This window comes from Tachypleus tridentatus, chromosome 7 (assembly GCF_004210375.1).
Source record: "Tachypleus tridentatus isolate NWPU-2018 chromosome 7, ASM421037v1, whole genome shotgun sequence".
NCBI classification, from domain to species: domain Eukaryota; kingdom Metazoa; phylum Arthropoda; class Merostomata; order Xiphosura; family Limulidae; genus Tachypleus; species Tachypleus tridentatus.
The window spans coordinates 38,387,003-38,402,295 of NC_134831.1; the positions used below are offsets into that span (position 1 = coordinate 38,387,003).

Below are 15,293 nucleotides of genomic sequence, written 5' to 3' on the forward strand. Positions count from 1 at the left end.
AGTACATAGCAACCACTCTAATTTATGTGATAGTTCAGTAAAATTGAAAAGAGGGAATCACATGCATTAAGAGAGTACATAGCAACCACTCTAATTTATGTGATAGTTCAGTAAAATTGAAAAGAGGGAATCACATGCATTAAGAGAGTACATAGCAACCACTCTAATTTATGTGACAGTTCAGTAAAATTGAAAAGAGGGAATCACATGCATTAAGAGAGCACATAGCAACCACTCTAATTTATGTGATAGTTCAGTAAAATTGAAAGAGGAATCACATGCATTAAGAGAGTACATAGCAACCACTCTAATTTATGTGACAGTTCAGTAAAATTGAAAGAGGGAATCACATGCATTAAGAGAGAACATAGCAACCACTCTAATTTATGTGATAGTTCAGTAAAATTGAAAGAGGGAATCACATGCATTAAGAGAAACATAGCAACCACTCTAATTTATGTGATAGTTCAGTAAAATTGAAAGAGGGAATCACATGCATTAAGAGAACATAGCAACAACTCTAATTTATGTGATAGTTCAGTAAAATTGAAAGAGGGAATCACATGCATTAAGAGAGCACATAGCAACCACTCTAATTTATGTGATAGTTCAGTAAAATTGAAAGAGGGAATCACATGCATTAAGAGGTACATAGCAACCACTCTAATTTATGTGATAGTTCAGTAAAATTGAAAGGGGAATCACATGCATTAAGAGAGTACATAGCAACCACTCTAATTTATGTGATAGTTCAGTAAAATTGAAAGAGGGAATCACATGCATTAAGAGCACATAGCAACCACTCTAATTTATGTGATAGTTCAGTAAAATTGAAAGAGGGAATCACATGCATTAAGAGAGTACATAGCAACCACTCTAATTTATGTGATAGTTCAGTAAAATTGAAGAGGAATCACATGCATTAAGAGTACATAGCAACCACTCTAATTTATGTGATAGTTCAGTAAAATTGAAAGAGGGAATCACATGCATTAAGAGTACATAGCAACCACTCTAATTTATGTGATAGTTCAGTAAAATTGAAAGAGGGAATCACATGCATTAAGAGAGTACATAGCAACCACTCTAATTTATGTGATAGTTCAGTAAAATTGAAGAGGGAATCACATGCATTAAGAGAGTACATAGCAACCACTCTAATTTATGTGATAGTTCAGTAAAATTGAAAGAGGAATCACATGCATTAAGAGAGTACATAGCAACCACTCTAATTTATGTGATAGTTCAGTAAAATTGAAAAGGAAATCACATGCATTAAGAGGTACATAGCAACCACTCTAATTTATGTGATAGTTCAGTAAAATTGAAAGAGGAATCACATGCATTAAGAGTACATAGCAACCACTCTAATTTATGTGATAGTTCAGTAAAATTGAAGAGGAATCACATGCATTAAGAGAGTACATAGCAACCACTCTAATTTATGTGACAGTTCAGTAAAATTGAAAGAGGGAATCACATGCATTAAGAGAGTACATAGCAACCACTCTAATTTATGTGATAGTTCAGTAAAATTGAAAGAGGGAATCACATGCATTAAGAGAGTACATAGCAACCACTCTAATTTATGTGATAGTTCAGTAAAATTGAAAGAGGAATCACATGCATTAAGAGTACATAGCAACCACTCTAATTTATGTGACAGTTCAGTAAAATTGAAAGAGGGAATCACATGCATTAAGAGAGTACATAGCAAACCACTCTAATTTATGTGACAGTTCAGTAAAATTGAAAGAGGGAATCACATGCATTAAGAGAGTACATAGCAACCACTCTAATTTATGTGATAGTTCAGTAAAATTGAAAGAGGGAATCACATGCATTAAGAGAGTACATAGCAACCACTCTAATTTATGTGATAGTTCAGTAAAATTGAAAGAGGGAATCACATGCATTAAGAGAGTACATAGCAACCACTCTAATTTATGTGACAGTTCAGTAAAATTGAAAGAGGGAATCACATGCATTAAGAGAGTACATAGCAACCACTCTAATTTATGTGATAGTTCAGTAAATTGAAAAGAGGGAATCACATGCATTAAGAGAGTACATAGCAACCACTCTAATTTATGTGACAGTTCAGTAAAATTGAAAGAGGAATCACATGCATTAAGAGAGTACATAGCAACCACTCTAATTTATGTGATAGTTCAGTAAAATTGAAAGAGGGAATCACATGCATTAAGAGAGTACATAGCAACCACTCTAATTTATGTGACAGTTCAGTAAAATTGAAAGAGGGAATCACATGCATTAAGAGAGCACATAGCAACCACTCTAATTTATGTGATAGTTCAGTAAAATTGAAAGAGGGAATCACATGCATTAAGAGAGTACATAGCAACCACTCTAATTTATGTGACAGTTCAGTAAAATTGAAAAGAGGGAATCACATGCATTAAGAGAGAACATAGCAACCACTCTAATTTATGTGATAGTTCAGTAAAATTGAAAAGAGGGAATCACATGCATTAAGAGAACATAGCAACCACTCTAATTTATGTGATAGTTCAGTAAAATTGAAAAGAGGGAATCACATGCATTAAGAGAGAACATAGCAACAACTCTAATTTATGTGATAGTTCAGTAAAATTGAAAAGAGGGAATCACATGCATTAAGAGAGTACATAGCAACCACTCTAATTTATGTGATAGTTCAGTAAAATTGAAAGGGGAATCACATGCATTAAGAGTACATAGCAACCACTCTAATTTATGTGATAGTTCAGTAAAATTGAAAGAGGGAATCACATGCATTAAGAGAGTACATAGCAACCACTCTAATTTATGTGATAGTTCAGTAAAATTGAAAAGAGGGAATCACATGCATTAAGAGAGCACATAGCAACCACTCTAATTTATGTGATAGTTCAGTAAAATTGAAAAGAGGGAATCACATGCATTAAGAGAGTACATAGCAACCACTCTAATTTATGTGATAGTTCAGTAAAATTGAAGAGGAATCACATGCATTAAGAGAGTACATAGCAACCACTCTAATTTATGTGATAGTTCAGTAAAATTGAAAAGAGGGAATCACATGCATTAAGAGAGTACATAGCAACCACTCTAATTTATGTGATAGTTCAGTAAAATTGAAGAGGGAATCACATGCATTAAGAGAGTACATAGCAACCACTCTAATTTATGTGATAGTTCAGTAAAATTGAAAAGAGGGAATCACATGCATTAAGAGAGTACATAGCAACCACTCTAATTTATGTGATAGTTCAGTAAAATTGAAAAGAGGAAATCACATGCATTAAGAGAGTACATAGCAACCACTCTAATTTATGTGATAGTTCAGTAAAATTGAAAAGAGGGAATCACATGCATTAAGAGAGTACATAGCAACCACTCTAATTTATGTGATAGTTCAGTAAAATTGAAGAGGGAATCACATGCATTAAGAGAGTACATAGCAACCACTCTAATTTATGTGATAGTTCAGTAAAATTGAAAAGAGGGAATCACATGCATTAAGAGAGTACATAGCAACCACTCTAATTTATGAAAGGCTGTATAAGTTGTATGAGACGTATTGGAATCAGTCAATTCCAACTAAGAAGAGTTAAAAGGCTTGTGGCATGTGTAAAACATTTTTGCATATACAAGGTACCACTGAACAAGAATAGCTATTTATATGAATGGATGTCGTGTACCATGTCAGAAAGTTTAATGTAAGTCACTAAAACCTTGTTACATGTGTAGTGAATGATGCCCAGGCAGAGAGGTTTAGGGCTCCAGCAACATATTGAAATGATCAACAAAATAAATATTTTTTTTTCAATGTGTGGTCAGTGACGTATATAAACATTTTTAAAATATGAAACAGTTGAAGTATAAAAAACATGTAGTCTTTAATGTATTTAAAATTTTAAGCTAAATTTGCTTAAAAAATATTTTAGTAAGACTTACATAATGACATGTATAATGTCAACTTAAATGAAACTATAACCAAACTATCCTTAGGCAGATTAACAACAAACAATGCTAATCCAAATGTAAACTTTCAAGTATGTGCATTTTAAAGATACTTTTAGTTTAACAATATCTAGATAACACTCAGTTGAATATACCTTCTGTGCTTTGGGCCAGTTCTCATATGTACAAGCCTGACATGTCCATTTCATTGAATAAGTTGTACATTTATTTCTGTCATTTTGTAGATGGCCATCACATGGTTCCAAGCACGACTTGTCATTTGAAGGCTGGCCATGTGCTGTGTCACAAACTGGACTGGTGTGATGAGGTGTTGAAGTGGTGATTCGTGGTGTCAGGCACTGAGTACATTTTATAGACTTTGGCCAATTAAGGAAAGTACAAGTACTACACGACCACTTGTTGAAAGGGTTTGTTGCTGATGTACTGAAGGCACTGCTGCTTTTATCATTTGTGTCTGTAACCAATGGTGTTATCTACTGAAACAAGTGAAATGCATTAGGAATAATTCACATAACAAACATTATATCATATTACTGCATATATCACTGTGACTTCAGTCTTATCCATCATACAATGTTATACCCAACAGCTAAATCATAGTAGTTCCAGAAAAATGTATGTATGATAAGATTACAAAATATTTTAGTCTTTAAAATGCTAATAATGAAGATATTCATACTGGAAAAAAATAACAGAATGTTACAGTAACAAGTTCAATCATGACCAATGAAAAAGCTAGCTCAACACCATTCTGAGGCAATAAGATACATAAATTAGTGTTAGCCCTCTGTCTTCTGAAAAAAAAGCATAAATGGAACAAAGACCACCCAAGCAAATCAATTGGAATACTGAAACGGTTGTGCATGACCACCAGGTGGTTACAGGTAGCATGATCAATTGACTACCAAGCACAAGAAAACATTGTGATTACAACTGGGGCAAGGGGTTCTGTTACCCAAACTAAATGAAATTTAAAATTTGAATAGTTAATTTAATTTAAAATATTTTGTTTTTTTAACATCTAAAGCTATAATGGTAAAGTTCAACTTAATGCCTGATCTATTATGTAGCTAGAAAAAAATTGAACATTTAGTTGGAATTGTGGCTGTTTTGAGATGAACCCTATTGTTTGAAATGTGGGAAGAAGTTACATGGAAGCCCCTCAAAAAGTTGTTTGGTTAGAAAGTTGTGTATCACACACTTTCACCACATGTATTACTCCTGGAAAACCAAGTTTCATTTTAAAAACTCATAATTTTGTTTAAAAACAATGATTATTTCATACACAATTCTAAAAATAAGACCATTTCCAATCTCAAAATTATGATATAATATAAATAACTTATTGTAGTGAATGAAAAATTAGTGAAAAACTCAATGAGACTGGAAAACAGTCTCATATGCTCTATGTTTGAACATAGATCACTGCATCATCCTCAGGATTGTTACAAAAAATAACATTTATACAACTACTACATCCTCTAATTTACATATTAAAGACTTTTATTGACAACATTTTGATCAGGTACATAATCCTTATTCAATAATTTAAACTTAGAAATATATATAAAATAATCAGTTTCAAAAAAAAAAAAAAATTGTTTAACTTCAAAATTCAACTAAGCGATACTGTTGGGTAGCAAAATACATGAAGCTAAAACCAAACAAAAGTAAAGTTTAATACTGGGCTTAACTAAGTAAAACAGTTGGTAGCAAAATACACCAAGTTGAAACCAAACTAAAGTAAAGATTAACACCATGCTTAGCTTGAATACCTACAAATTTGACAAACAGTTTGTGTGGTACGGCTTAAAATAGTGGATGGAATGGCCACTATCCCTATTCTCAGCATTAGAAAAAGCCAACCATTGCTGGGTGCATTTGCTAGATGATACATAAAAGTTAGCCCTTTCGTGACAGGTCACAGGTCAAAGACCATGTCATCTTGTTTGTTTAGTTACATTCAAAATTTTATTGAACTACTATTTGATGAATTTACGTTGATAATTTTGAAATCAAATCGTACATTATAATTCAAACTTCAATGTTATATATGAGTTAGGTTTTTAATTTAAAAGTAAATATTAAAATAAGACACCCAAATATAGATCTAAGTGAGTCATTTAGTATGTTGAATGTAGCACTGTTTAAAATTACATGTTTGTGATGTTAAAATACTAAGTCTCTAGTTTCATACAAACTAGAAACACATATTACCAAATTGACAAGCTACAGTACAAAATAAGAACCTCATATTTTGTTATTGTGCTGAGATATGGCTTATGTACTAAATCAAATGTGGCCTGATTCAACTCTTTCCACTTTTTGAAATAGTCCCTTATATACTACGAAATATGACGTGAATAACCAACTGACAGATAAGAATGTCTACTTAGAGGTTTTTTCAGCTGTTTTAATCTGTGAAAAGACTACCATATTCTTTTGAACCATGATTTTAAGAAGATAGGTTGTGTCTTCAGTTTCATATTTTTAAAAATGTTCTACATACACCTTAGTTACTAAGCTTAATAAATTATAGCGGAATTCTATGGTATTAGTGTAGTTAGTTACAATTTGTTTGGTTATTCAACTGTATGTATAAAACCTAAAAAAAAATAAAAAATTATTTGATATCCATCACGTGCAAAATGTTAAAAAAAACTTAGCAACCTATGTCCAGCAGCAACCGAATTCATAGGTCTTAGTAAGAAGAGATAATTCTTTGTTTTATTTCTAAATTTATTGTTCTATATTTTAAGACAATAAACTTAATAATTTATTTCTAAATAGTAATAATCTATATTCATATATAATGTATAATAACTGAAATGTGACTATATTACAAAATACTTATCCACCAAAATACAGCCAAGACAGTAGCATAAAACTGACCTGAGTGCATGTGCACCTCATCATTGCAAGTTATGTAACATTACCTAGGCATGACTGTTAACTCAATATAATAAAAAATAATAAACGTACATGTAAATACATACAGCATTATGAGACTTAAGGTACTTAAACTAAGCCTTTGTATTTGAGTTGTAATATGTAGTCATTCTGGCATGAAAAAAGCACAATTTATACTTCCAAGTTTTTTTATGATGGTTTCAATTTTGATCAAGTGACAGACCTCACAGAGTTAGAGTATATAAAATAACACAAAATATAAAGATCTTACTGAAAACAAATGTTTGAAATGTATTTAGAAGGTTTTAGAGATTACACAAATCATATTTGAGATTTTGGGATGAAGATTAGTTTTCTTTACAACATGATAACAAAACAGACTATATTTTCACTAAACTAAAGGTCTACTAAATTTTGCGACGATACACAATCTGTATCAAATGTTATAGTGAAAATACTAAATATACAAATGTGTAAATAAATGCACATATTATATCGAGCCAGTTGTGAAAGAGTTAAGAACCAAGTTCAGAATGACATTCATGTTAAATTAATTTAACATCAATGTATTAACAAGATTCAACACATTGTTTAAATTTAAAATCATGACTTTTAAGCAGTAAAGAATCAGTAATCCTTTTTTAAAGACAAAAACCAATTATCATAGATTTTTTGAAAATATGCTATTAAACAGTTTTTTGCTAATTTAAAAATTTGATAGTGCAAACTACTTTAGACTGGATTTATATTTTTAAGTCTTGACATCTCAGTCCACAAAAGTAGGACATCTTCAGACCATGATTGATTACCAACAATTAACGGTGGAAATATTTTTTAAGCAATTAAAACTGTTATAAAATGAAAGTAGCTTGAATTATTTTGTGAACAACCAACATAAAGCAAAAAGTAGTTTTATCAATAAACATTATCAAGTACAAATATGCTTATGTGCCTAACACTTGTTTTTTATATATATATATACATATATAATTTTTAATAGAAATTACTAAAGTATGAAAGTTAGGTTAGAAAATGAAATATTAATGAAAAATAATTAAGTAAAAAATTGTGAAACCAGTTCTAACTGTGTCTCGTAACTGTAATTTGACTGGTTATTTACATTAAGTTCTCCTACTGTTTTTACTTGACTGTCACACTATTAATTCGGGTTTAAAGGACACTAAAGTGATAAAAGTTAAAGTAGGTAGGTGTGAGACGTTTAGAAAACAGAAGCTGTGTGAGAATCAATTATCTGTAAAAATTCTACAAAATAAAAATGCATTCATTTTTTACTTCAGACTTTTCAATATTTTGTTTCACTGTTTTTGCTGTATTAGAGAAAATAAGAGACAAAATATGAAGTTTTATTATTAAAAATAAAAACAGGTTTTAGAGGGTATGAAAGTGAAGTATATTTATCCTTAGTACAAAATCACTTTTTACTCACACTGACTTAGTAAAGGTTTTATACATTTACAGACATATCCTGAGTAAAAATACATAATTAAAATCTGGTTTTCAACAGATTTGTAATGTTTACAAAAAGCTTGCTGAATTTTATGAAAACATTGAGTACATTCAGAGTTAGATTATACAATTACAAAGCTGGTAAAAATGACCAAACCTATTTATACAGAGCTAAATAAATATTGATTTATACTTCACAATACATGCCAAGTCTACTCAATTTAGATACACTCTGTAATTATTCTGTACAAATCTCATATCACAAATTATACCTATCTGATGCCTCTACAGAAATTAGTTCATCCTGACAGTACACCAGCATCAATGCATGCCACATCAAATTTACATTACAATCTCCATCTGTTTCAACATAGACTCCAGACTAGACATGACAGACGGAGAGCAGCTTGAAACATATCTTGTACTCAAGTCTTACGACAGAGTAGTTGTTACATCCTACAAATCACAGATGGGCTATAACACCAAATCTACTCTTTTAACTGTAATTCTTAATGACTCTACAACATAAGCAAACATTACTTCACTGTGACCTTGCCTACCAACTAGGTTTGTTTTCATAAGCATGTGTGAGACACATTTAAAAATTTGTACAAAACAACAAAGCTGTTAAATGTATAGTGATCCCACCAACTATACGTCTATACCCATTCTAGTGCTTTGTTGTAAAACCTTTCCTTTCACTGCATGTTTTAGTCTAAAAACAGGCTTCATACTCTTTCTATGATGTGAAACTTCATTACTTTTCAAAAACAGAGCAAATATACAGAACACAATATTGAGAGGTTTTAAATTGAAACATGGGATACTGTTTATTTCTCCTTTTTCAAACCCTTTTATTCCTTCACTGTATGAACCATTTCGGAAAGATGAGTGCGAGTCTACACATCAAACCTACTTAACTGTATTTTAACATACATTTCAAACCTTGTCTTACTTTAGACCAATTAATTTTACTATGCTGGATAAGTAAATTATGTACATGGTTATCTCTTACATACCTTAAAAATGTCTCTATTTTGTGATGGTTCATCAGTGATAATGTGGCTTGACTTTGCTGCCAGACATATTGTACATTTCTGGGCTTTGGGCCAGTTCTCATAAGTACAAAATGGACAAGCCCATTTTTCATCTTTCTGGTTCATTGTACCCAACAGGGTCCAATATCAGATCAGAATCTGACAACTGTAACCATCTTTCGATTCCAAAGCTGTTAAATAAAGTAAATATGTTTCATTTATTCAGTTAGTTCTTTTAAAAGGTGAGCAGAAATATTTAACTTTCTTAATTATGTAAAATTATTAATAATTCAATGAATAATAATAAATAACTTCCTATCAAAGGTATATAACAAGAGAAATTAGTACAACTATAATATTAGGGTAAATATTTTAATGTTTTTTCTTTATTTTAATTAAAATTTTGGAATTTAAATGGCAGTTTTAACAATTCTTACAAACTTAGAATTTTAGAATACATTTGCTCTTCTAAAATGTATAATTTCACTTAAAATTCAAAACAAATGATTATATGACATTATTTAACCTCAATATGGAACCAATTATCACATCTGTCACAAAAGATATCAAATTTTCTAGCATTATGAAAACAGTTGATTAGGGGCAGAATTAGGTAGGGGTTAGAGGAGGCTCAGCCCCAGGACCCATGGTCTTAATAGGGGCCCAGTGATAATTTTATTCTATGTAAAAATTGCATGGGATGTAGTGCCCACAAAAATGATTAGCCCACACAACCTTAAATCCCTATTGCAGCTGATATGTTTACTGCATTACAGAATCATTAAATCACTAGCTTAATAATGCAAATATATTTAACATGAAAGATAAACATTCTGAATTATGATTACAGCCTATATGGTATTACTGTGTAGTATTGGCACAGTTTATTTTGTATAAAATGTCATGTATGTTAAAACTAATCCTTTGTTATGACTTACTTTACTTACTTTCAATTTAATCAGTATTTATATTACAACCAGTACTAACATTTTCTAGGTATTAGTAATTAATTCCTTGTCTCCTTGCTTAGAAATAAGTTACAGTTCCAGAATTTCAGAGAGGCCCCCTGGCTAGAAATACCAAATGCTAGCATGAAAGTAACTTCAGTACATGGTGCTAATATGGCAGTTGAGTTTTAAACATTTCTAGTTATAACTCAGTTGTTCAAATTTTGCAATTTAAAAAGATAATTCTTTAAACAGCAACATTTAATCTCTTGCCATGTCTTTATGGTTGATAGTGTAAATGCACACCAATGTAATTTATAGGATAGAATACTAAACAAATCAAATTTTTGATACTTTTAAATATTTGTGAAGCCAATTTCAATCAAAACTTCAACATTCAGAGTTAAGACATTAGTTTATTTTGTTTCATAAGGTACTCCTACCATATGTTTGCATCTGAACTGAAAGCCTTTTCCTAGGTGAATAAAGAGGAATTAAAATTTATAATAATAAAAAAATGCTAATCTTCCAAAAATATTAAATTTACTCATAAAATAATAGATGTTTACATTTACATAAAGTAGAAATATAAATGGTTTTGACTCAAGGCATTAAACCTGACTTATAGGGCTAGGGCTTTTATTTTTATTATACTAAACTTATAAGATTTCAAATGGAACTATCTTACAGAAGAAGGGAACATGCCTAAAATTACCCTTTTTAAAAGTAATGTTTGGAGAATAACATTACTGACCTTGGAAAGATACAAACATACCCAAAAATCTTGAAGAAGATTAGCAAAGAGTTGATAATAAAAACACAGAAAATGTGTTTAGTTACTTTGTTAAGAAAGGAACTGCTATAAGAGGCTGCAAGATTGTAAGTTTACAATTTCAATTCTTGAAATTAATTTCTTTAAACTATCATTAAAAAAACTTTTGAAATCTACCATTTAATGATTCTTCTCACAGTTTTAATAAAAAGAGTTTCTTGCCTCTCCATTTTATAAATGTTTCTTATATTACATTATCTGTTTTACAGTGGTAATTGGCCTACAGGATACTCTGCCATTGATAGGATACTAGAAAAACTTGTTGCTTATTGGTTGTTAGAAAAATAATAATGTAAACTTAAATTTGGATTATTGGTAAAATAGAAGCAGTTAGAAATAAAAATTTAATGTTGGCTTTGCAAGCCTAGAAGAAGACTCATTTTTGAATGTAATCTTTGTTTCCTTTGCTAAAAATACGCAATATGTGCACTGTGGAATTACAATTAATCTCCATTCTGTTAATATTTTATTCAACAAACATATCAACATGAAGAGCTTTATTGAAGTTTAAAAAATATATACTCACTAAAAATTTGAACCCTGGACTGCAGAAGAACTAGAAGTGACACTATTTAAAGGCTTAAAATTATTAGCTACTTTAACAAATAGTTTGTGAGAGCTTTACTGGAGAAGTGGAAGGAAAAAACTGAATATGAAATCTTAAATATTGAAAAAAATATATATAGGTATGGAAGCCAAGGAACAAACTGATCATCAGTGAAACCTTTGATTCTGTTAAAAGTTATTAGTTTGTGAAACAATTTGTCAGATGATTTAACAGATGCTGATATTAGTCTGAGTTCTCTTGTAGATTTTATGTATGCAAGGGTTTAGGAAAGATTTAGAGGTCTATCAAAATATTCCTAATAACTAAGAAAAGGATATTGTGGAATTATAAAGGATATAAAAGAAAGAAACTATGAAAAATATCAACACTAACAGACAAAAAGCTTTTGAGTGCAATAAAAAAGAAAGAAAGGCAAGGACTTGAAAGAATCAAGATAGATGGGTTCTAGTTGACTATTTCAAAATGGCTAAGCACCTAAATGCTTTTTCTCTCACAAGTTTTTATTGGAGAAGATGTTTGGTAAATCCAGATGCAGATCCACAAAAATAGCTCATAATATTACTCTTCTAATATGATGATTGGCCTACAGGATACTTTTGTCTTAATAAGCTGTTTCTTCTGGTTTGTTATGAATTTTGCACAAAGCTATACAAGGGTTATCTGTGCTAGCCATCCCTAATTTAGCAGTGAAAGAACAAAGGTAAGACAGCTTGTCATCACTGCCCACTAGCAACTCTTGGGCTACTCTTTTACCAATGAATAGTGAGATTAACTGTCACATTATTATTTCCACAGATTTAGTGGTAAAGGATGTAAAATTTGGGAGTTTAAGAGACTATTTTTAGCAAACAGAGTTGAATAAAGGAATAGCAGTTTCTATATACAGTTGGCAATAAAACAATAGGATAACAGAAATGGACCAAATGGCTCCTTGAAAGTGAAATAAAATATTTAGGTTGAGTTATTCTGTCACAAGGTGGTCATGATGATAGGCTAAATGGCCTTATGTCATGTGCATGTGCTATAATGTTAATATATAGCCCCATTATAATAGTTTTATCATCATTTCCACAAATATATATACCTTTCATTATTCTTTCATTACAGGACCACAAATGTACAAGTAACCAAAAAATTGCATGCCTTTTGAATAATAAGTAAGAGAAACAACAAAAATAGTGTGCATAGGCCACCCACTTTTTGCAATTCACATCTAGCTAGCTTAGAGTTGGTCTTGCCAACATTAGCTGATTACCTACAAAGACTTTTGTCATATATATCATGTGCATTGTATGAGCTCCTGCCATTATGTCCAGCCAAAAAAATGGATGTCAAGAATAAATAATAGAGAGTACACATAGCATGCTGTACTAAATAGTGTTTTATCTCTATTATTATTTCAAATATAAACATGAAAAACTGAATTAAACAGTAGTTTATCAGTTTGTTATTTTCCACCTAAAAAAAAACATTACAAAAGCTGGGTTGAACAGTAGATTAATGTTATTACTACATTTCAATAAACAGAACCATACTTTCTGATTAGTAAAGTTAAACTATTTTTTTCTGTTACAACTCTGAGAAGACAATAAAAAAAACCTGATACTACCAGATTCAAGGTTAGGGTGATACAGAAAAAATAATACAGTAATAAAAATGACAGCAGTAGCAGTTGGATTGAAGAGGTTTTACTTTTATGATAAAATATTTATTAAGCTTAGTACTGTTCAATATCTGCAACTGGTGGAATGAAAAATACTCTTACAGTGTACATTTACCCTCAAAACTGTGACAAAATTATTAATATAATAATATATATTGCTCAATATTCCATCATAAAATTCGTTGTGGGCTGTTTTACTATGAATTTGTCCATTTTTTTCGTGGCTTCCATACAATATTTTGGGCTTCATACTGAGTCCATCAGATTGTCTGAAAATAGAGCAAAATGGCAGGATGGACACACTGCCTGAACTATCTTAAAAGGTTCAAGTATGTTATCCCTTTACTCCATAACACAATTCTTCTATCTATTTTTTTAGCTTTTCAGCTAATAAGTTTCTCATCTACACAATAGAAATTATAATAATTATGAAATTATTCATAGTTTGGTATCATAACTACCATAAAGCCTGAATATACATATTATTCCAACAGTTGTTACTGTTGGAAGAGATGGCCATGTATTAAATGCAAACTTCATAGAACTTAAAATAACATACCAACTGGTAATGATAAGCCTCAGTCTAATTATTAGACTGTACTTTTAGAAGTGTAGTAGGAGCTTTGCAGGACTAATGCAATAATACAAAATTGCTATAGAGGTATCACTGTCAAACACAACTTTGAAAAATGAAAACTACAACCTGCAAGTACAAATCTCATTGATTTTCATTTTCAAGTTAATAACTTATCATTTCTGAAAACCTCAGCAAAATTCATTAAGCCTATTGGCTCAGTATTGTATTTTAAATTCGTGTTTCACAGTAATTACATTTATTACATTAATTTTCCAATATTTTGTATATTCCAATTCTTCTGAAAATTTTATCACGAGATTAAGCCTAACCACACCATGACAGAATTACAAATGATACCCAAGTAAATTATGTCAACAGTAAGTCCTAGAAATTATTAATTTTACTTAAGCTCTACTTCTATTCTGAAGTATCAGGTTTCATTTGCATAAAGTGTATTAAATTACCTGACTATTTCAGTTGAAAGTATCCGATATAAGTTGTCATTAGAATAAACTAACAAATCTCGCTATCAATCATATTTCATGTTTATTTATAAGACTTCTCATCACAACTACAAGTTAGAACATGAAATAGTTACTAATGCTTCTTTTCCTTAAATTGATGGTGGAATAACAATTACGCCTTTAATAAAGAAATCACGCTAATCACAGAGAAATTGTTAAACGATGTTAAGGCGTTTCTTTTCTTCATTCTGCATTGATACATTTTTATACTTCCGTACAATATAGTATTACTTTACAATACGCTATTTAAAATCAACTACATTAGGATCATTCTCGATCAAATTTAAAATAATTTGTAATTTTCAATAAGCTATATTAATAATTATGGTTTTCAGCTTAATTTAAAAAACATAATTAAAAATGGCATCTAAATTCGATAATAACATACGTTTTTCGAAATTATTGTATGCAATATTAATATTTTTTAAATATTGTTTATTGTTTCAAGTAAGAAAAGTTATTGTATTTATTGATATATATATAATTCATTACTCTTTTTTATTGTGTGTTAAAGTATAACCGATATTCATTTTACTAAAGGCACAGTACTTGTAGGTCAGTGGTTCCAACCAGGGGTGCGAGATAACATTTGTTTTGTCCACCTTCACCTTTATTCTCAAATAAATAATTACTGCAAGGAGTGCGAGAACATATTAACATTTTTTTAGGGGTGCGGGGCATAAAAAATGTTGGGAACCACTGCTCTAGGTAAATGGTACCGCTCATTCCCTGCTTTTAATAAGCAATTTTTTTCGAAATTTCTGTATTTTAAGTGTGTTTCATTTGAACTTAGAGAGTCACT

At 30.5% G+C, this 15,293-nt stretch overlaps 1 protein-coding gene across 4 annotated transcripts in view; it reads right to left on the bottom strand.

The window, feature by feature from the left end:
* The window catches only part of LOC143255471 (ubiquitin thioesterase zranb1-A-like), a 57,582-nt gene extending 42,523 nt beyond the window's left edge, over window positions 1-15,059 (bottom strand). For 2 of the 4 annotated variants that reach the window (XR_013030672.1, XM_076511186.1), the window contains exons 1-3: window positions 14,432-14,886; window positions 9,363-9,571; window positions 4,101-4,439 (exon numbers count right to left, since the gene is read on the bottom strand). Coding sequence is in view for 3 of the 4 variants with exons in the window: in XM_076511186.1 (XP_076367301.1) it covers window positions 4,101-4,439; window positions 9,363-9,506 (483 nt within the window). In the remaining variant the exon portion in view is untranslated. Of the gene's footprint in view, window positions 1-4,100; window positions 4,440-9,362; window positions 9,572-13,949; window positions 13,969-14,431; window positions 14,887-15,040 lie in introns of those variants that run through there. The other 2 variants (XM_076511188.1, XM_076511187.1) reach the window with 2 other exon arrangements.
* Between the last annotated feature and the right edge of the window lie 234 nt (window positions 15,060-15,293).